This window comes from Paecilomyces variotii (assembly GCF_004022145.1).
Source record: "Paecilomyces variotii strain CBS 101075 chromosome Unknown C8Q69scaffold_1, whole genome shotgun sequence".
NCBI classification, from domain to species: domain Eukaryota; kingdom Fungi; phylum Ascomycota; class Eurotiomycetes; order Eurotiales; family Thermoascaceae; genus Paecilomyces; species Paecilomyces variotii.
In genome coordinates this window covers 3,697,955-3,716,933 of record NW_021167140.1, presented here as the reverse complement: position 1 = coordinate 3,716,933, position 18,979 = coordinate 3,697,955, and the positions used below count along the sequence as shown (strand labels likewise).

General features: G+C 48.3%; 9 protein-coding genes across 9 annotated transcripts; 5 read left to right on the top strand and 4 right to left on the bottom strand.

The window, feature by feature from the left end:
* Positions 1-16: 16 nt before the first annotated feature.
* C8Q69DRAFT_46795 (putative bis-tetraphosphatase) lies at positions 17-1,539 on the top strand. Its single transcript, XM_028630661.1, has 2 exons — positions 17-277; positions 364-1,539. The coding sequence occupies exons 1-2, from the start codon at positions 152-154 to the stop codon at positions 1,297-1,299; spliced, it is 1,062 nt and encodes a 353-aa protein (XP_028489717.1). The 5' UTR covers positions 17-151; the 3' UTR covers positions 1,300-1,539.
* Positions 1,540-1,559: 20 nt separating this feature from the next.
* Positions 1,560-3,229, bottom strand: C8Q69DRAFT_441123 (hypothetical protein; the record flags this gene model as incomplete). The annotated part of the gene is made up of 2 exons (XM_028628719.1): positions 1,560-1,760; positions 1,829-3,229. The coding sequence occupies 2 exons, from the start codon at positions 3,227-3,229 to the stop codon at positions 1,560-1,562; spliced, it is 1,602 nt and encodes a 533-aa protein (XP_028489716.1).
* Positions 3,230-5,835: 2,606 nt separating this feature from the next.
* Positions 5,836-8,235, top strand: C8Q69DRAFT_46757 (putative COP9 signalosome subunit 1). Its single transcript, XM_028630638.1, has 4 exons — positions 5,836-6,429; positions 6,537-6,581; positions 6,646-6,926; positions 7,000-8,235. The coding sequence occupies exons 1-4, from the start codon at positions 6,324-6,326 to the stop codon at positions 8,026-8,028; spliced, it is 1,461 nt and encodes a 486-aa protein (XP_028489715.1). The 5' UTR covers positions 5,836-6,323; the 3' UTR covers positions 8,029-8,235.
* A 210-nt stretch (positions 8,236-8,445) lies between these two features.
* C8Q69DRAFT_495335 (cytochrome P450) lies at positions 8,446-10,503 on the top strand. Its single transcript, XM_028632229.1, has 6 exons — positions 8,446-8,610; positions 8,668-8,740; positions 8,848-9,175; positions 9,276-9,459; positions 9,541-9,568; positions 9,633-10,503. The coding sequence occupies exons 1-6, from the start codon at positions 8,459-8,461 to the stop codon at positions 10,434-10,436; spliced, it is 1,569 nt and encodes a 522-aa protein (XP_028489714.1). The 5' UTR covers positions 8,446-8,458; the 3' UTR covers positions 10,437-10,503.
* Positions 10,504-10,529: 26 nt separating this feature from the next.
* C8Q69DRAFT_46721 (putative NAD binding Rossmann fold oxidoreductase) lies at positions 10,530-12,095 on the bottom strand. Its single transcript, XM_028630616.1, has 3 exons — positions 11,830-12,095; positions 11,456-11,769; positions 10,530-11,372 (listed from the first exon to the last, which is right to left on the bottom strand). Exons 1-3 carry the CDS (start codon positions 11,960-11,962, stop codon positions 10,623-10,625), a joined length of 1,197 nt encoding a protein of 398 aa, XP_028489713.1. The 5' UTR covers positions 11,963-12,095; the 3' UTR covers positions 10,530-10,622.
* Positions 12,096-12,965: 870 nt separating this feature from the next.
* Positions 12,966-14,731, top strand: C8Q69DRAFT_427101 (hypothetical protein). Its single transcript, XM_028628441.1, has 2 exons — positions 12,966-13,244; positions 13,333-14,731. Exon 2 carries the CDS (start codon positions 13,378-13,380, stop codon positions 14,266-14,268), a length of 891 nt encoding a protein of 296 aa, XP_028489712.1. The 5' UTR covers positions 12,966-13,244; positions 13,333-13,377; the 3' UTR covers positions 14,269-14,731.
* Positions 14,662-16,330, top strand: C8Q69DRAFT_46658 (thioredoxin-like protein). Its single transcript, XM_028630567.1, has 6 exons — positions 14,662-15,087; positions 15,168-15,246; positions 15,377-15,417; positions 15,489-15,616; positions 15,724-16,043; positions 16,139-16,330. The coding sequence occupies exons 1-6, from the start codon at positions 15,054-15,056 to the stop codon at positions 16,221-16,223; spliced, it is 687 nt and encodes a 228-aa protein (XP_028489711.1). The 5' UTR covers positions 14,662-15,053; the 3' UTR covers positions 16,224-16,330.
* On the bottom strand, positions 16,124-17,429 carry C8Q69DRAFT_46686 (putative GPI anchored protein). Its single transcript, XM_028630583.1, has 3 exons — positions 17,139-17,429; positions 16,937-17,067; positions 16,124-16,854 (listed from the first exon to the last, which is right to left on the bottom strand). Exons 1-3 carry the CDS (start codon positions 17,256-17,258, stop codon positions 16,437-16,439), a joined length of 669 nt encoding a protein of 222 aa, XP_028489710.1. The 5' UTR covers positions 17,259-17,429; the 3' UTR covers positions 16,124-16,436.
* A 622-nt stretch (positions 17,430-18,051) lies between these two features.
* On the bottom strand, positions 18,052-18,944 carry C8Q69DRAFT_484677 (hypothetical protein; the record flags this gene model as incomplete). The annotated part of the gene is made up of 3 exons (XM_028631777.1): positions 18,052-18,745; positions 18,809-18,866; positions 18,905-18,944. The coding sequence occupies 3 exons, from the start codon at positions 18,942-18,944 to the stop codon at positions 18,052-18,054; spliced, it is 792 nt and encodes a 263-aa protein (XP_028489709.1).
* Positions 18,945-18,979: the final 35 nt, after the last annotated feature.

Sequence of the window (18,979 nt, the reverse complement as noted above, 5' to 3'; positions counted from 1 at the left end):
TCGAGTTCCAAGGTGGAACTGAGATTGGAACCCCCGCGTCATCGCGCCGAGCGTCGGAAAATCAAGCTCTCCCCCGCATTGTCTCCAACACTCTCCGTTGCAGTCGACACTGCTCCAAGATCGTTCCTCCACGCCAGGCTACCTTTCCAAGATGCTGTTAGGGCTTCCAGAAAACCTGTCCACTCTGGTGGGCAGACGATTCACAGCTGCGAAAGAATCCAACCACATTGTGTTTTCAAAGACGCAGCTAACAACACTTCATGCATCTGGCATTCCGGTATGGCCCAGCAATGTCCCCTTCCTGTGCAGTATGAGGACCAATTTCGCTGAAAGAAATGAATTTTCTAATTTTGGACTTTCCAGTATCAATTACGCTACTGTCCTGCACTAGCAAAGAAGCAGAACCAAGCTCCCAAAGTCGACGAAAAGAAGGGCCCCAGACCAGATCCGTTCGAGAACCCCTCGCCCGACCTTCTCATCGCAGAGGTACCACAGGAGCAACCACGCTACGCCCTCGTTCTGAACAAATTTCCCGTCATCGCGAACCACTTCATCCTCGCGACAAAAGCCTGGAAGTCCCAGACGGATATCCTCGAAAAGGAGGACATTGAAGCGACCTATGCGTGTCTGCAGAGTTGGGATGAGACAACAACAACAGATGGAGTTCGAGATCGAGGCCAAGGTCTCGATGCTGCTAAGAGGCTGTTTGCCTTCTATAACTCTGGAGAGGAGAGTGGGGCTAGTCAGCCTCATAGGCATATACAGTTCCTGCCTGTCGAGGCGATGCGCGAGTCTGAATCTGATGCGTGGAGGCCGCTCGTGGATCACTTCGCGACCGAGAAGGTGACCAAGACTGGAGCTGGATTGCTCGTGTTGCCGCAGCTGCCTTTTGTACATTTCGCTAGGGATATCCCGTCGAATCCTTCTGCGGATGTTCTTCACGAGATCTATCTTTCGTTGTATAAAGCAGCGGTGACTGCTGCACGGGGTGCTTCTTCGGAAGACTCGTCACGAACGGAGGGTCCCGCGGCCGTCAGCTACAACCTTGCCATGACCTTATCCACAATGATTATCTGCCCTCGACGGAGGGAAAAGGCCCAATTGACCATCAACCCGCAGCACGCGGCTGATGTGCACCAGGCGGGTACTCTGTCGTTGAACGGAACAATCCTTGCGGGTACACTGATGGTCAAGGCTGAGGCTGAATGGAACGAACTGCGCAAGAACCCAGAGAACTTGAACGCTGTTCTTGCCGAAATTTCTTACCCCAGGTCTGATGGTACAGATCGCTCTTCATGACCGGCTGTGAGCCTCTCTGCCTTCACGACACAGCTACGACATTATGTGCATTTGAACTTTATCGCATTATTGATCTTTCCCATTCTGCATGCCGATGTCTATGGCAGTTCTAGCAAACGACTATCCAATACCAATGTACAGTGGAAGCTCCTAAATAAATCTATATTATATGTCCCCTTGACGATGTATGCACAAAAAGGAAACAAATAGGAAAAGGAATTATCAATCACAGGCGTGTCATGATTTTAGCACAACATGTATCACCCCCTGATCGCCTCGATTTCATGCCATTTCTTCTTGCAAGTCGCGTTGCCGAAATGGTACGACCCACCATGAGTCCAGATATATTCCCCAACCCTCTTCCAAGAAATCTTCGGCGGTTGCGCACCTTGGTGTTTTGACTGCTGCCATCCCGGCGATGACATTAAACAGGCCATTACTGCTTCTTGAAGGAGTCTTACCTGAGAAACACAACACGAATCAGTACGTTTACTCCCATGCTTTCTTGAATACTGAGGATCGAACTCACATCCTTTTCCTGCCACTGCGGCTTCCTTACGCGGAACTCCTTGCTTTTTGTGAGTGTACGATACCTTCCTCGAAGAGTCGATTCAGCCTCCTCGAAGCCTCCAATTCTTTTTATGTCTCTGTATGACACCCCTCGTCGTTTACAGTCGACCAAGAATGCGTCTCTGGTGATATTTCTTTCCGAGTTCTGTCCTACACATGCTCTTCGGCGTAAACGAGGCTTGGGGCTTTCGGGTCTTTGCTCTCTGTTTGGTTCTTCTTCTTTGAGGTTCGAAGATGACGGTTGTGGCAAGTCAGTGGCATTTCCCTCTACGTGTGGATGGTGAGGAGGGCGTGGAATAACCGATTCGTCGTTGGACAGTTCCATATCTGACGCGGTCATCGTGGAGTCTTGTGTATAGACACCCGATGAGAAGGACGAGCAATCGCTGTATGTATCGCCGCATAACGTGGGAAACCGTGGCAACTCAATGCCATCTTCAACGACAGCTGTCCAATTTTGGATTTCAGTACACATATACTGCTTGTTCATGCAGGGACCGTCGATCTCTTCATTCCTCTCGATCATATTGGCACCGTTTGGGAAGTGAGATGATTGTTCGAAGTTCCCTGGATAGCAAAGCGCCACGGCTCCGTGGTATGCATCGAGAAAGGGAGCACCGTAGCCGTCGCTCCCCAGAGGAAAGTTATCGGTTTCCTCTTTGCAATGTCGATCATATAACCCCTTTTGGAAATACTCGTGTGCAAATACGAATTGAGTATCATCTCTTGAGATGTCCATCGGTAGTGGGGATGGCGTTGCTGTGCTCCAAGAGCTTTGTGATATGTTATCACGGCAATTTTCAGCCCATGGGAGGCCGTGGAACGCATGTTCCTCATTCGCTACTTGGAAGTAGCTGGGCGATGAAGGAGAAACATTATCCTGTTTGTATGCAGTTCCCATCGGTTCCACCGGCATTCCTCGATCTACCGTATAGTCGGATGTCAATGGCAATTGTGCTGGGATCTCTTCAACGCTGCTCAGAGGAGTCTTCGTTCGACCTTGTTGACAGTCCATCAAGTGACTCGATTGAGACACATGAGATGTGCCATGAGCAAGCGATTCTTGAGCTGCCAAATGGGAGGCCCACGAACCGCATCGTGATATCGGCGCTCCTTTGCTCGTCCCTCCCGCCGCAAGAGAATGGTTGCCTGGGGCGACTTGACTCCGTAGAGGTGGCTTCCAGAAGGATTGATGTGTCGCTTCACTTTGGCCTTCTGATATATATTGATGGGCAGGTTGCTGGTGACAGACTTCTGCTAACTTTATGCTCGGTATTTGCATTTGCGTCATCGAATTTGCGGGCGATATAAGATTCGACTGTTCACCGTCTATCTTTGAATGACTCCAGGCACAATCCATGTTGCTTCTGCGTCTGATATTGCAGCTTCCACCGCTCTTCTATTCTGTATCGTCGTGTCACACACGAAGATGCAGGGGATTTCAATTGAAGCCTATGCATTCTGTTAGATTGTCCTGGCTAGATTTCCGCTCGAAGTGGCCTATCGATCAGTTTGGAATGTGTCTGGCTTACTTTCTCTGACTCTTATGGTTCCTGTGCCAAACGACACTGCTCTGCTGCTAAACTCTTAGCTGATGAATGTCCATTTCAGATAAACAGATGCGAACGAAACGGAACTCCGTTTCCACTTCTTTATCTCTCATTGAGAACGGGAGTGGTTTGGCCATCTCAGTCTTGATTTGATAGTATTTGAGGTTGGGGTCTAAGCCCAACGGCCAGTCGCACCTTGCAAAGAAGCTGAATACAGTGTCACTCCATATACACCTTCCTAACGTGGGCAAGTAGCTGTCTGGGATAAACAGTGATTCAAATGGATCAGTCACCAGTGTCTCTTGTCAATATAGTGCTCATCAGTCTTCTGGGGAGGTTTCAAGACGGGAACGTGAATGGGTCTCTTCTATTATCGGGAAGCAGGCTTCCATAGCGAACCATATTCTTGGACTCGCCACTGAACGGGAAGATCACTATCGTCCCCAATGATAATCCCAGAAAGGCGTTCTCTAGCCAACCGTGTCAGCCTGAAAAAGGTCCCGAGGTTGTATTCTTTTATTCGATCAGGGCTTCCAGATATCTAAAAATGTAAGATTCTACGCATGATGTAGGGGATCTTTGGTGACGGATGCACGAGGCCCTTTTTGGCTTCCTCCAAGTATGTCAGCTCATACTTCCCCTGGATACTGATAGCTGCTAGCCATTCTTGTTACAGAGGAAAACCCATCACTTTGGTGCCGTGGCCTCTGGTGCACGCCACGCGGATAGATACATTGTTTCTGTTTACGGGTCGCCGGGTTTCGGGTCATTGGAACCGTCGCGTTCTCGCATAATCCCAAAAAGCAGCGCCCAGTCGTTGGGGGACGGAGATTTTCGATTATTCCTCAACGTCTAGAATACCCGTTTCTGTCAACGCCCGCAGCTATACCCAGGACTTCGGCGCGGTCACAGCCTCTCTCTCCTATGCACATGCTTACTGCTCTCTATTTTGGGGTCCAATGTATCCTCGTCTCCTGAGATGGATGGACTCTGTTATTTCCATGACTGCTGGAGCATTGAGCTTTGCCTGTAGATCATATATCTCCAACCAAGGTAGACCTGCTGCATGTTTCAACTTCGACCTTGGTAGCGCCCAGCTGTTGTCTTGCGCATCATCCTAGACTTCCCGCGTCGAATCTAGGTGACGATAGGATGAATTGCCGCGCCAATCCACCCTTGGTTACACTAATGGCTTTCTGGATCTCTTCTAGGAAGATTGGGCGCTAGTTTCAGTTGATAGATCTCGACACAGTAACGGCCAGTTGCATATAATGACAGGATCTGCTGCCGGGATAGGCGTAAACACCCGTCTAATCGCTATGCGAAACCTCCTTCCTACTCTAGTAAAGGCCTGTTTCACGATAATGTTGAGCTTCATATTGCGTCTGATGTTTAGGATCAGTTATGTATGTCTCTACCATGAAGGGCATTTACCATTATACAAGCATGTCCTAGCGGTAGTATTTACAGACATGCAAAGAAGGTGTAAGTATACTGGCTGGTGGCTCTATCTGGCCCAGCTACAGCACACAATCGCGTCTATCTAGCTCACTTCTCGAAACCTAGGTATTTTTCTCACCTGAAAATACCCAAATCAACATTAACGCGAACAACCCATTCTCAGGGGCGATAACAGTACTTACACAATCAATAGACTAGAAAACCCGACGATCCTCATCCATCTCTCACTCCGCCTTCCAGGGATCCAGGACCCAAAATTCCAAGGTCCAATCTGCACAAAGCCCGATTCAGTATCCTAACCAACCACAGCTTCCCTTGCATATCCTTCTCCTGTTGACATGTCAAGTAGGCTGCATTTTTCGATTCTCGGTCCTACCTATGTATGTATGTCAAAATGAAACTGCACCCCAGGCTGCTGATCCCTTTATCTCTCCCCCACTCTGTCGTTCCTGGTTACAGACAGCGGCTGAGGTCCCTGGCTGTGACTAGGTAGGTAGGTACCTAGTGAAGCTCTATACCCGTGTAAGAGCGTCTAGAAAGTTCGTTGTTATTGGGCTTCGTTGTATTGCCGAGGTTCAAGTATTTATAGAAAAGAAGGGGGGATGGGAAATGTGGTTTGGGGTATGGTTTGTTTTTTGGCTTGATGATTTGGAGTCCCTAGATGTGTTGTAAATATATACTTACCTACAATACACACATATACTCGATAAATCTAGTAATTTGTCGATAAAGTCGAACTGATCATTATCATGAGGCCAGTATCCCTTTCCATTGAATATGATATCCTAATAGAAAATCTTGCTGGATTTCTCTTCATTCGCCTGTCATCATTGTACTGTACCCAGAGTACCTCGAGATGCTACGACCATAGTAGGAAGGCGGTGCGAAAGGCGGTAAATTTACTGGCCGAAGTTATCTTATCCTGGTGGAGAGGCCGACCATCCCCAAGTTGACATGACATTGATTCCCCCGCATACAATCAACAAACCCTTTCACATTTCTGCATATTCCTCCCCAAATTGCTCCTTACTCTGCAAAAACCAGGGAGAGTTTATCAAGCTCCTTGGCACTGCTGGTTGGCGTTATCGATACTAGCTACACCTACGGTTCTCCGGTGACTCGGGCAGCTGGTTCGCCGTGAGAGACCACAGAGTGATCGCGGATAAAAGTACGTCAGGTGCTTTCTTGCCACATTAATAACTATACGGTGCTTATATATTGGTATTCCAGCAGCTGTATCTGAATAGTTATTAGCTCACGAGCAGGCGATCCCGCCGGGACTGCGTCCGGACCTTGCCCCGCTTGGTCGAAGTCGTGCTGCGTTACACAGACGGCAGCGTAGAGTTCTATACAGTTGGAGAAGCAGCCGCGACAGTGAGGATAGTCAAAGGAATCGAGAGAAACAGAGCTCGTGGAAACCAGAGCTCCGGAAAGCTATCAGTGATGGATCACGTGTTGCCTGATGCGTTTGACGCATCGCAACCGGGGATTAGCTATGGGACCAGGAATATCGGCGAGGGGAACGCCCAGGGACGGATCAAAGTTGATGGTATGGATTGCTCTCGAAGAACCTGTGGTTCTTGAAAAGGGTCCAAGGCTTCAGGTGGACGTATTGACGTGCGAAGATGACTTGCTGACAAGGATCGTCTGTTGTAGAACCGCCAAAGTTCGATCTGGAATCCTATATCACAAACTATACTGGTATGGATCATGTCCTCTGTCTGATATCTACTTCTGGAGGCCCATATTAACCGAAATTTTTCAGGGAGGACGAAGTTTGACCGGCTGTTCCTCATCGGGACTTGTTCCACATACCTCTCGACCGAAGCGCTCAAGGCTGCTGTCACGGACGCAAAATCTGGCAAGGATGTTAGTCGCTACGAGAGAGCAGTGCGTGCACTGGCGGAGGTTGCGCCAAACGAAAGCGAAGCTGTTCTAGATACCGAGTGGGTCGACCGAACCCAGAAGCTGGTCAAGGCGGAGACGGATCGACTAGAGCATGAATTGAAAGGGTATAAAAACAATCTGATCAAGGAGAGCATACGGGTATGTACTGGAGATCTTCCCAGCCGAGTGTGATCCCTGCGCGGGAGGGAGCATTCTATTCTAACGGTTGCAGATGGGAAATGAGGACCTAGGAGCGCACTATCATCAGATCGGAGATCTGGCGTCTGCCAGCAAAGCTTACTCCCGAATGCGAGACTACTGTACAACCCCGAATCACATAGCCTCCATGCTATTCAAGATCATCAATGTATCCGTCGACCGCGGCGATTGGCTTGCAGTCCAATCAAACGTGCACCGGCTCCGCAACCTGCAGTCGAAACCAGAGGAACAGGCAAAGAACCAACCCAAAATGTGCGCTGCCATGGGCCTTGCCCAACTCGCTGCGGGATCCTATCTCGAGGCTGCCAATAGCTTTCTCGCCACAGACCCCAGCCTAGGAGATAGCTATAATGAGATCATCACTTCCAACGATGTTGCCGTGTACGGTGGACTTTGCGCACTTGCATCGATGGATCGCAACGAACTGCAACGCCGCGTCCTTGATAACTCTTCCTTCCGGAACTTCCTGGAGCTCGAGCCTCATATCCGTCGCGCGATTTCCTTCTTCTGCAATAACAAGTTCCGATCTTGCCTTGACATTCTTGAGGCCTATCGCACAGATTATCTCCTCGACCTCCATCTCCAACGCCATGTTCCCATTCTCTTCGGGCAGATTCGCACGAAGTCTATCCAGCAGTACATTTTGCCTTTTAGCCGGGTCACACTTGATGCCATGGCAAAGATCTTTGCACCCAAAGTTGTCGGCGGACACCCGAAGCCCCTCGACTCGAACTCGCCATTCGTGCAGGAGCTTATCCTGATGATCCAAGATGGGCTATTGGACGCCCGTGTGGATCTAGAGAAAATGGTCCTTGTCTCAAAACAAAGCGATCTTAGAGCAGAAGTTCATGCGTCTGCGTTGGAGAGCGCCCGTAACTATACGAATGAAGCGCATATTCGGTTAGTCAGGGCCAACATCCTACAGTCAGGTCTGGAGGTGAGACCACCGCCTTCAGAGAAGAAAGCAGGTCTTGGGGAGAGAGCGGCGACAAAAGAGTTTGCTGGAACCAAGATCGGACGTGGTGCGGCGAACTGGGATTGAATCCGGTATTAATCGCTAGCTGTTATGAATCTATGTGGCATGGCTTGGGGCAACTGCGCATAGGACGGCGTAGAGTAGCAAATTTCGTTATATGCTTGAAACGGCCTATTCTACTTGCTAAACCCATAATTTATTCAATGGTGTCCTCAAAGCTTCATAATTGATTGCGCTTTACTTTAAGCTATTGTAATCGGCCCGATACCCAAGCTATCTTTTGCACCCAGATAAGTAGTCAATCTTAGCCACGCTAGTCAATGTTGGTGAGATTCTAGCTCGCTAACACGACATGACAGGAAGTAAGCACTATCTGGATGAGCGTTCACTGGTGCGTAAGTCATTTAAGAAACGATTTCCCTAATCATAGACCACCAGGCGCATTAAAAGCATGCTGCGTAGCCTGAAAAGCCCTTAAAAAACTATAATCCTGAAAATGGAGCGTCCCGAAGTCTACAACATCGACAATATCGCATTCCTGCTTTTCCTCTTCCTAGGCACATATGCTTTTGTGGTGATCATCTACCGTCTTTATCTAAGTCCGCTATCTAGGTTTCCTGGCCCTAAGATTGCAGCCGTGACTTGGTTGTAGGTGAGAGGCATCAATTGAAATAAGATCACGACTAACTGAACTGGTTAATGAAGATACGAATTCTATCACGATGCGATTCGAGGAGGGCAATATGTCTGGGAAATTGAGAAGATGCATCTACGCTATGTGTGTTTTCTCTTTTGTTTACGTGTTGGAAGAGTTTACATTATTATTATGTCTTCACCGAGACCTATATAACAGCAAACTAATAAAGAAATAACGAATATATCCAGGGCCCCATAATCCGAATCAACCCAGAAGAACTCCATGTCTCGGATCCAGACTTCTACTCTATTCTCTACTCGCAGCAACAAAAACGCAACAAAACCATCATATATAGCAAACAATTCGGCACACCGGACGCTGCTATCGGGACTGTTGAGCATCATGTTCATCGTATGCGGCGCGCAGCGTTGAATCCGTTCTTTTCCAAAGCAGGCGTGTATCGTCTTGAGAGTGTCGTTCAGGAAAAGGTAGATTTGATGCTGGATAAATTGTGGGAGTTTAGGGAGTCGGGAAAGTTAATTCCGCTTAATGCGATGTTTGCTGCTTTTACGAATGGTGAGTTGATAATTTCTCTTACGATTAGGTGTTCAATACGGAAAAGGAAAGGGGAAAGTGAATTTCACTGATTATATTTTGAAATTGGGTGAAAACCCAGATGTCGTGATGGAGTATGCGTTTGCCAGATGTGACAATCGTCTCGAACATCCTGATTTCGACGCTTTGTTTCATGAGATGATGCTTTCTTTTAGCGTTCTTTGCCATTGGACAAAATATATGAATTGGATCTTGAAGCTTGGTCACTCGATTCCACTCTGGTTAGCTAAAAGGCTGGATGAAGGGTAAGTTGTTGTTTCTTTTTTTTTTTTTTTTTTAGATATATACACGCCCTGAACTGCATTCTAATTGACCATTCTTGAAAGCATGGGAAAGATAGTTTCCTTTCAAACGGTAAGTCTCCACTTTCTGACACCATACGTCTTCAGGACTACTCTATTGACAATAACGTCAACAGAGCATCGCCCACCAAATCCAAGACATCCAAAACGGCACCGACAAGAGCCACGAGACTGTTTCGCACAAGACCATCTTCCACGACATTCTCAGCAGCAACCTTCCGGAGTCTGAAAAACGCCTTGATCGTCTCGCGCAAGAAGGCCAAGTGATCGTGGGAGCCGGCACGGAGACAACTTCGTGGGCCCTCACCGTTGCGATGTTCCATATCCTCGAAAACCCATCTATCCGCCAACGGCTCGAGGATGAGCTCCGATCAGTGAAATTGAACCCGGATAATAATCATGATGATAATCATAACCAGAAGGACTCACCCAAACTCTCAGACCTAGAACGTCTCCCATACCTCACAGCATGCATCCAGGAGTGTCTCCGACTTTCATACGGAGTAACATCTCGCTTAGCGCGCGTCGCGCCAGATCAAGTCCTCAAGATTGCCGGATACGACATCCCACCAGGAACTTCTGTCGCGATGTCATCTGTCCTAATCCATCGAGATGGAAATATATTCCCAGAACCAGAAAAGTTCCGACCAGAACGATGGCTTGAAAACCCTAGGCTTGATCGGTATCTAGTTGCGTTTTCGAAGGGGAGTAGACAATGTCTGGGTATTAATCTCGCGTATGCGGAGTTGTATATGGCTCTGGGAGGAATATTTCGGACCTTTGCGCAACGGGAAGAGGATGAGAAGCGGTTAGTTCTCTATGAGACTAGTAGTGAGGATGTTGAGGTCGTGGGCGATATGTTTATACCGGCTGTGAAAAAGGGGTTTAAGGGGGTTAGGGCTGTTTTTGAGAGGATTTGAGTGATGGATAGGTAATAAGCACTCGGAACGAGCTTTGTGGACAGTGAAACACTGCTAGCTATATTTGATGCCAAGATACCATTGTCCATTTAAGTATGCAAATTCATTAATGAGACATTAGACAGGATCGTTAGATGCGTCAAGATACTAGTATACAGGTGGAATGCCGGACGTGTTCTATCCCATTTAAGCTGACTTCTCCAACACATTCGACGGCCTCACAGGCAGGTTTGCAGCCTGGTAGATAGCATCAATGGTCTCCATCTGTGCAATGCTATCCTCCGGAGTTACCCAGTATGCAGGTGTCCTGCCCTTAACGGCATCGACAAACGCCTCCAGCTGCCAGCGGTAAGTACTCCAGTAGGACTTGCCACCCTTTCCACTAGAGGTTTCGATGCTGCCCCAAAGAGGTCCACCTTTGTACTGCTTGTGGTAACGAGTCTTCCCGGTTGCCTTGTCCGTGACGGCAATGTAGTGATAGAGATGCGGCATCATCGCGTTGTAGAAATAGATAATTGCCTTTTCTGTTTCCACTTCGATTGAAGGCAGTTCCCAGACTCGAGGTACAACGCATCCAACCCAAGAGCGGGCCATATCTGTGTAGACACGGCTCTGGACGTCTTGACCTTCCTGTCCCTCGAACACGAGCAGTGCGTGCATGGCTTCATCGACGCGCGAGTCGAGCTTATATGGACGTGCAACCGCAGAGAGGATCTGCTTCGGATTCTTCGCATGAAGCGCGTAACGGGTGAACGACAGGGCATATGTCATATCCATGGCAGAACCGCCTGCAAGGTCGAACTGCCAGCGAATATCGCCATCAGGGACACCAGGACTGGCTGTCATGACAGCATCTGTACGCAGAATCTTGCCATACTGTCCAGATTCAAGGATTTGGCGGAATGTGTGAGCAGCTGGGTGGAATTGCCAGTGGAACTACAAATTGGCCAGTTAGCAGGGTCCGCGGAGGCAAGGTGTCGCCCAACGAATGCAGTATGCGGGAATAACTAATAACTTACAGCTTCCTCCACAATCAATCCTCTCTCCTTCGCCTCCTGAGCGAGCTTCCTGGCTTCTGCAGCATTCGACGTGAAGGGCTTCTCGCAAAGAACATGCTTTCCGGCCTTCAGCGCCTTGGATGACCACTCATAGTGCAATCCATTGGGAGTCGAGACGTAGACAATGTCTACCTGCGGATCATCGAGCAACTCCTGGTATGATCCGTATGCCTTTGAGAAGTGGTACTGCTTCGCTGCCTTCTTGGCCGTTGAGGCATCGCGCGAAGCAATCGCATACAATATGACGTCCGGGTGGGTCTCAGCGGGATGGATTGCTGTCAGACTGTTAACTTCCATACAATTATCGACAATCGATTGAACTCAAGAGTACGAACCAGCAGCAGGGTTAATCTGCGCAGAGGAAAGAACACCCAATCTCAATGCACTGGGGTTCTTGCTAGGGGTCGTATGCAGCGTGGCATTGGCATACTGGTGCAAGAAAGTGGCGGCCTGGATCACGAGCGCCATGACGAATGGCTATCAATCCGGAGCGTGGTTCTCTAGTGGTATATCCTTTCAAAGATCAAATATCATCAAAACCAAGAATTGAATCCCAGGGCATCATAGAGCTGCTAAATACGACAGCTGGGAGTGTACAATATCCGGCTTCTCATCTTATCACGTGCCAGCGATGAATGAATGACGTTTGCACGGCGTCAGGTTCGCCTTCCGCCACCAAAAGTAACCTGGTTGCAACAAACTCGTTGATGGAGTATGTCTTACTCTTGCTTGATGTCAATTGTCTGGTAATGATAGCATGTTAGGTTTGTGGGCGGAGAAGCTTGGATAGCCATCCCCAAACGCCGCAACTATATGTACTAACAGCAATATAGTCGCGGTAGCATCTGCCAAGACTACTTCCGATGCATATAAGAGAGTCCTATTTCGATACATAGCTCAGCTAGTCTAACTAGCTATGTTACAGAAATAGAAACGGAGCCAGAGAGATAAGCGGCGATCTGTGCTGCTACTTGCAGTCGATCGACCTAGATGCCATCGTCTCCACCCGGATCTACTAACCTGGCTTTGTAAGAACGGGCATCAAGCTGCTGAAGCGGGCCTAAAACCAGATGTATCATCCCTCGTGGATCAAGGACATGGTTATTTGTCTCTGCGAGAATCAGAAATATACGTCATAGCCTTTTGCAGATGGACCATGCCATATTGAAAGCTTAGATGTATCAAGCTCCGTAGAAAATCCACATTCTACGGACCGTTCAAGGGCATCAGATGTCCTACCATCCTAGTTTCTCATGCACGGCGAGTAAGATATCATTATTAATCCGTTTTGCGATAATGGATTCCAAGAAGAGATCATATTCATCTAATCCCACCCGGAACGTGCAATTTACCCCGTCCGGATCATCACTGCTATCATACTATGGATGTCGTAGTTAACTAGGGCGTGCTTTTAGTAAGCTTCTCCCATGTCAGTTTAGTTCAGGAACAACAAAGCATACGCTGAGTAAAACACCCTAATGTTCCGGACGGCGTCGCTTGTTCCCCATTCCGCAAGTTGTGACTTCAATAAGATAATACCGGTGGGATCTATGAGCATCTCACTATGCCCGGGCACGATAATTATTCAGCGTATAGATAGCTGATCAATGAGATAGTAGCACAAGTCTTTAGCTGTCTATGCTCGCTGAAGTGTATAAGTAGGCCCTTCTTACCGCTGCTATAATGTTCAGTCATTGCCTTCTTTTGTAAGCGTTCGTTTCCCTCTTGATAGAGTCTCTGAGTTCCTTCGGTAAGTGCATATTCCTTTACTTCCGCAGAAGATTGTCGGATACAAAAATCTCATTTCAATTGAGACCTGCCGCTGACAGATTGACCAGATTAGTTTCTACCGTCACTCCCGTTAGACGATCTCCAAAACCATCATGGTTCATGCTCCAGTTACAGATCCAATCAAGAAGTATGGGTTAGCACATATGGCCGTGAGGGACAATTTCAAAGACCTAGAACTAGACCGCCCAGACTACCGTGGCCATGGAAAATCCATTGAGGTGACCAAATCTCCGGACCCGCACTGGCAATATGGCCAAGGCACAAGTGATGGTGGCGCCAGCTTGGAAAAGAAACACCGTGAAATCGACCCGTATGCAGAGGACCGTCACTGGATCGCCAACTATCGTCTGTTGACTTCTGGAATCGTACCGCGATCAATTGGCGTGATCAGCACCATCAGTGCTGATGGCAAGAAGAACCTGTCCACATTCAGTTACTTCCAAGTTATTGCGCATGATCCTCCTATGTTTATTCTCGGTCTCGCTGCCCGACCCGGTCGAGCCAAGGACACATACTATGGTCTGAAGGAGACCGGGGAATGCGTCATCAACACGGTGTCTGAGCACATGGCCGAGGCTGCCAGTGCTATGTCTATCGATGCCCCATATGATATCTCCGAGTGGGATATCTCTGGTTTTCACGAAGCGCCAAGCAGGAAAGTGAAGCCATCGCGGGTCAAGGAGTCTGTTTTCTCAATCGAGGGCAAAGTGGTCGATATCAAGCAATTCACGGACCCGGGTAACCCAGAAATGAGCGTTATGTCTCTTGCTCTGATCAAGGCTGCGAACTACTGGATCCATGAAGATGCAGTCAATGACGATGCTACTCACATTGATATCAACAAACTGAGACCCGTTGGACAGCTTGGGGGGTTGGCTTTCGCTACTCTCGCATCTACTTTTGAGATACCCCGAGTACGATGGGATTCTGAACAGTCGAAAGAGTCCATGGTGTCTGCTCTTCAGAAGAATAGAGTTGATTAAGTGTTTGTGGATCGTTAAACTGCGAGAAAGTGGCCAAAGGTACATAATTTTCGTGGGATTCAGACTGCGATATCGATAGACATAATTCATTAATAGAAGTTGTTCTCATTTTCTATTTTCGGCTGAAGCACAGTTTGACGACAGAATTTGCTGTCATCCTTGATCCAGCAGTGTGGTTCAGTGTAGAACAAGCTCTTGTCATCTAGTGAAGTCTAGTCTTTCTGATCTAGTAAAGACAATACATGAGCAGGATATGAACTTACTAAGAATTTTATAACCAGCAGCGATTTGCAACACCGGATTTGGTAGATCAATAGCAATTTGCCTTCCAATTCTACGAGATGCTCGAATAACAAGAGCGACGCGTTTATTGGCAGTCGTCACGTAACGCTACTGGGCCAGCAAACATCGCTCCTTTAAAGTTGATCTCGGGCAACTAGGAAGTTATACAAGTAAAGATAAATTATTGCTCATCCACCTCATAATAAAGCCCTAATCGGTTAGATTTCAGATCCGGCGTGCCTCGGAATCGGCGAAACCATTTTCTGATAATCAAAGTGATCAGTGATCACCATACTTAATAATTTCTGAAAAGAACCTCGGCATCTTCTCCGCGTTCCGCCCGTGGGGGAAAATGCGCTTAATCGCGGTCGAACCAACTTCACATGAGAGAGATGACCATCATTATCTATTTAGCAGCTGTTTGAATCGAAAGCGTTTACTGATCAGGTGTTGAAATTCGTACAGCGATATCTATTTCGAGATTTCACTGTGTTGGACACATCATGACCGCGGTCATCAATTGTTACGTTGACTGCGGTAAGCGAGCGCCCATTGATAGGATTGATCAGTGTCCCTAGAGGAAATCCCATTCGTGCAGCTGATCTGATTCCATACAGTGTCTCCGTATTCTTTTGTTGCAGTAGTGCATCTTCTGCGAAATCGAGATGTCCTGGCCAGTCACGACGTTAAGATAGAGTGCGTTTATCTCATCGACCCTTAAGTACCCCAAGAACTGAGAGATCCATGCAGCGTTATCGGTCCGCGATGGATTCTCTGCAGTATTGTAGTATGTTCATTATGCTGATATCGCTTATTCTGTTTCTAGACTACATCCTATCTTCTTAGGCGGTGTCATGCAAGGTTCAGGTACGTGGCGGCACTCTTACTTGCTAAAGTCAAACACGCATTCCTACTTAAGTCTGACAGAATCTACATAGGAAACAAGCCTCCATGGAAGCTTCCAGCTAAGGCCAGATATGGTGTCTATGAGCGCCAACAAGCCACGAAGTACTTTGGGCTGCCCGATTTCGAAGCGCCGAGCTTCTTTCCCATCCTATCTCTGCTGGTACGTTGCTAGAATTGGACTGCTTCTAGCCCTTCCTACCTTCTGGACAAATAAGAAACCCATAAGAGCAAGGAAAGTCAACTAACAATTAACCTTCTCTCCCGCAGCCCCAACGAGCCATAACATATATCAAAGCTAGCTACTCAGCGGAGAAGTACGAAAAGACTCTCCTTCTTCTATGGGACTATCTCTTCTACCAACATCAGGACATCTCGCAATCAGAGGTTCTCGCCCGTCTTCTCACAGACGATGCGAAATTCACGCCATCTGAAACGGAAACGATCCTGGCTGCTACGAGCGAGAAGAAGTGGAAAGACGCTCTTCTTGCAAAGACGCAAGAGGCTTTGGATCATGGGGCCTTTGGAGCGCCTTGGTTCCAGGTGATCAACAAGAAGGGGGAGGAGTCGATGTTCTTTGGGAGCGATCGGTTAGTAGATTTTTCGTTGGTTGTTCTCTTCTTCTTGTTATCCTAGTTTTTGTACAGTTTTCTGGGGTACAGTAGACTAACACTCCTGAGTACAGGTTCCATTACATGTGGCAGCACCTTGAGCTGCCGTTCCAGGATCTCAAGATTCTCCCAAAAGGACAAAGCGATTCCAAGTTGTAAATTAGCCGGAATAATATTGCCAGCACCTATATTACATATCTAGCTAGCTAGCTGTCCATTCAACCAATTATTGCTCTTGATAAGTCCAGCCGTGTCTCTTGGATAAAAACTTTCAGACGGGTTCGCCCGACCATGGGTATTAGATAATTAATTTCATGCTCCATATCAACGCTATCTTCATTCAAGGAATGAAGAACAAATCCCTAGCATCTCTCACATAGCAGCCAGAGCAATGGCCACGGCGGCACCACCAATCATCCAGGAGGCGTTACCGGTCATCTGAGGCACACCACCGGTGCTGGTCGATGAGCTGGCATGCTTAGTAGTTCCTGAAGCAGAAGAAGTTGAAGATGTTTTCGAGCTGGTAGCAGTGGAGAAACCAGAGGATGCGGATGCAGATGCAGATGCAGCAGCACCAGTAGCAGAAGCAGTGTTCGCAGCGGGAGTAGCCCCCGTGGTGGCAGCAGCACCGGCAACAGCGCCAGTAGTAACAACAACGGCCTGGTAGTAAGACGAAATACCACTGACGGTGGTCTCGGCCGGGTTCGGGTAGCTATAAGCCGGGCTTGGGGAAAAAGTCTCGCTGCAGTCAGCAACGTCGCCCTCTAGCTTACAGCCCATAGAGACATATCTGCAAGTCTTCGGTCAGTGTTTTCCCTCAATCACTGCAAGATGTGTCGATAAACGATGTATAAGAAAGGGATGAAACGCACTCGCTAGGAATAGACATGACATAGTCCATCGTAGACGCGCCCTGAACGATAGTGAAACCAGGCGGCACACCGCAGTCTTCGCTGTCGACATCGGGAGCACATCCCAGGGCATACGTAGTAGCGGTGGCATCCTAGGTAGGAAATGTTAGTCAAGTTTCATGTCACAGGGTTGGTTGGGTCGATTTCAAGAGAATAGACATACCGAACCGACGACACTCGCCACCATAGACTGCGTGTCGAAGCCAGGCAGGAAGAGGGTCACAGTGCTTTGCGCAGAAACGCCAGCAACAAGGGCCAGAGAAAGAGCAGCTGGGACAAGCATGATGTTCAACGAGAGACAGCCGGTAGGTTAGAAATTATGCGGTGGCAAGCGGTAAATAGTATTCGTAAAGAGTGAATGTAGTTGGATAACGAATGTCGTTTGATCGAGAGAAAGTAGTGTAGGACTTCCCCAAAAAAACAATACCGATTCTTAACACCCAAGGTCAAGACTCGACGGGTCCCGGTGGCTTTTAATAATGTGTTACTTTTACAAAGCATAAGCATAAACCTAGTTTGATGAGCCTATGTTGAATCCTTTGTTTGCCCAGGCCCCAGACAAGCCCAGACCGCCACGCCAGGTTCTGTACGACGCTAAAAGGAAACCATAGAGGCTTAACAAGTGTCACAACGGCTCCTGGCGGGCTAGTAGAACTTTTGAAGTAAAAATAATCTTGAAGGTAATCCAACCGAATGGTAGTGGCGTCCTGAACCAGATGCGCCGAACAATCTGGGGGGGCGGTAAAAGCCCCCAAACAAGTAACCGACCAGTGGAATGGAGGCTTAAAGCGCTGGAGAACTCGCTAAATAGCGCCCATGTTCCTGGGATGTCAAACCCCTTTTCGGTAACCGCCGACTCGCCGATGGGCGGCATGTTCCTTGATTTGCCTGATTCGGTTGCGCCGAGGATGAGATACTATTATTGGTCTTCAGCTCGCGAGCAAGATTGTAAAGATATTATTATTGATTCCCAGAAAGCAATCAAGATTGTGGCAAATCAAGGGGTTTTGAGTAAGAGAAACCCGAGGTCTATAGAACACCAAATGGCCGAGAATCCCATTTCCCAATCACGCTAACTACTGTTGAACACCAGTACACAATGCTCCATCAACCAGCATGTTCGTTCCACTAATGAACGAAGCCTTGTCACTGGCAAGGAACAGCACCGCATTAGCCACCTCCTCTGGCGTTCCCAGTCTACCCATAGGATTTGCCTTAAGCTGCTCCGCGAACAGCACTGGGTTATCCCTTTTGATGTTTCCCCAGATACCGCCCTCGACATAGATATTACCAGGACTGACAGTGTTTGCCCTGATTCCCTTCGGCGCCAAGACATGCGCCTGCTGTGCGATATAATGCGTCAATGCGGCCTTGACAGCACCATATGGCCCAGGGGCGCTGAAGTCGATTTCACGGCCAGAAACGGAAGAGAGAGCAATGATGTTTCCTTTGGTCTTCTCCAAAGCTGGCAGAGCAGTGTTCACCAGCGTGACGGTACCGAGAAGATCCGTCGAGAAGGCGGCTGTCCATGATTCGGCATCATCCCCCATGGAGAGACTCGAGACGTTGGAGATCACAACATCGATTCTCCCCTCAGCAGAGATAGCAGACTGCACCCAGGAGCGGACTTGCTCTGACTTGGATGCATCGACAGTGGCGCCGACCACAGTGCCCGGTCGAGTGGACGTAGGAGGTGAAAGCGCGGCTACGGCAGCATCCACATCCGCGGCAGTCCGAGAGCAAAAGTATACCCGGGCACCTTCAGCAATGCTAGTAGAGGTTGTTAGCTAGTGGTTCTCATTTCTCGTGAATAATAGCAAAGGTTTATCATACAATGCTTCAACGATGCTCCGTCCAATACCCTTGGTACCTCCTATATAATTGATCAGCACTGTTGATGCCCCGCGCGGGGAATCGAACAAAACTTACCAGTGACGAGAACGACCTTGTCCTTGAACGCGAGAGACATGGTGAAAAAAATTAAGTGATGGCAACTCACGCAAG

What these genes read in the sequence shown, in the direction of transcription:
- C8Q69DRAFT_46686 (XM_028630583.1), bottom strand. Translation starts at nt 17,258, where the DNA reads ATGCTTGTCCCAGCTGCTCTTTCTCTGGCCCTTGTTGCTGGCGTTTCT. An exon ending in TGGCGAGTGTCGTCGGTTCG is followed by an intron (nt 17,068 to 17,138) that starts GTATGTCTATTC and finishes TTTCCTACCTAG; the next exon opens with GATGCCACCGCTACTACGTA. An exon ending in GTCATGTCTATTCCTAGCGA is followed by an intron (nt 16,855 to 16,936) that starts GTGCGTTTCATC and finishes GAAGACTTGCAG; the next exon opens with ATATGTCTCTATGGGCTGTA.
- C8Q69DRAFT_495335 (XM_028632229.1), top strand. Translation starts at nt 8,459, where the DNA reads ATGGAGCGTCCCGAAGTCTACAACATCGACAATATCGCATTCCTGCTT. An exon ending in ATTGCAGCCGTGACTTGGTT is followed by an intron (nt 8,611 to 8,667) that starts GTAGGTGAGAGG and finishes TGGTTAATGAAG; the next exon opens with ATACGAATTCTATCACGATG. An exon ending in AGAAGATGCATCTACGCTAT is followed by an intron (nt 8,741 to 8,847) that starts GTGTGTTTTCTC and finishes GAATATATCCAG; the next exon opens with GGCCCCATAATCCGAATCAA.
- C8Q69DRAFT_46757 (XM_028630638.1), top strand. Translation starts at nt 6,324, where the DNA reads ATGGATCACGTGTTGCCTGATGCGTTTGACGCATCGCAACCGGGGATT. An exon ending in GGGACGGATCAAAGTTGATG is followed by an intron (nt 6,430 to 6,536) that starts GTATGGATTGCT and finishes CGTCTGTTGTAG; the next exon opens with AACCGCCAAAGTTCGATCTG. An exon ending in CTATATCACAAACTATACTG is followed by an intron (nt 6,582 to 6,645) that starts GTATGGATCATG and finishes GAAATTTTTCAG; the next exon opens with GGAGGACGAAGTTTGACCGG.
- C8Q69DRAFT_46721 (XM_028630616.1), bottom strand. Translation starts at nt 11,962, where the DNA reads ATGGCGCTCGTGATCCAGGCCGCCACTTTCTTGCACCAGTATGCCAAT. An exon ending in GCAGATTAACCCTGCTGCTG is followed by an intron (nt 11,770 to 11,829) that starts GTTCGTACTCTT and finishes ACAGTCTGACAG; the next exon opens with CAATCCATCCCGCTGAGACC. An exon ending in GATTGATTGTGGAGGAAGCT is followed by an intron (nt 11,373 to 11,455) that starts GTAAGTTATTAG and finishes GCCAATTTGTAG; the next exon opens with TTCCACTGGCAATTCCACCC.
- C8Q69DRAFT_427101 (XM_028628441.1), top strand. Translation starts at nt 13,378, where the DNA reads ATGGTTCATGCTCCAGTTACAGATCCAATCAAGAAGTATGGGTTAGCA.
- C8Q69DRAFT_46658 (XM_028630567.1), top strand. Translation starts at nt 15,054, where the DNA reads ATGACCGCGGTCATCAATTGTTACGTTGACTGCG. An exon ending in AGTCACGACGTTAAGATAGA is followed by an intron (nt 15,247 to 15,376) that starts GTGCGTTTATCT and finishes TTCTGTTTCTAG; the next exon opens with ACTACATCCTATCTTCTTAG. An exon ending in ATGTTCTTTGGGAGCGATCG is followed by an intron (nt 16,044 to 16,138) that starts GTTAGTAGATTT and finishes TCCTGAGTACAG; the next exon opens with GTTCCATTACATGTGGCAGC.
- C8Q69DRAFT_46795 (XM_028630661.1), top strand. Translation starts at nt 152, where the DNA reads ATGCTGTTAGGGCTTCCAGAAAACCTGTCCACTCTGGTGGGCAGACGA. An exon ending in TTCATGCATCTGGCATTCCG is followed by an intron (nt 278 to 363) that starts GTATGGCCCAGC and finishes TGGACTTTCCAG; the next exon opens with TATCAATTACGCTACTGTCC.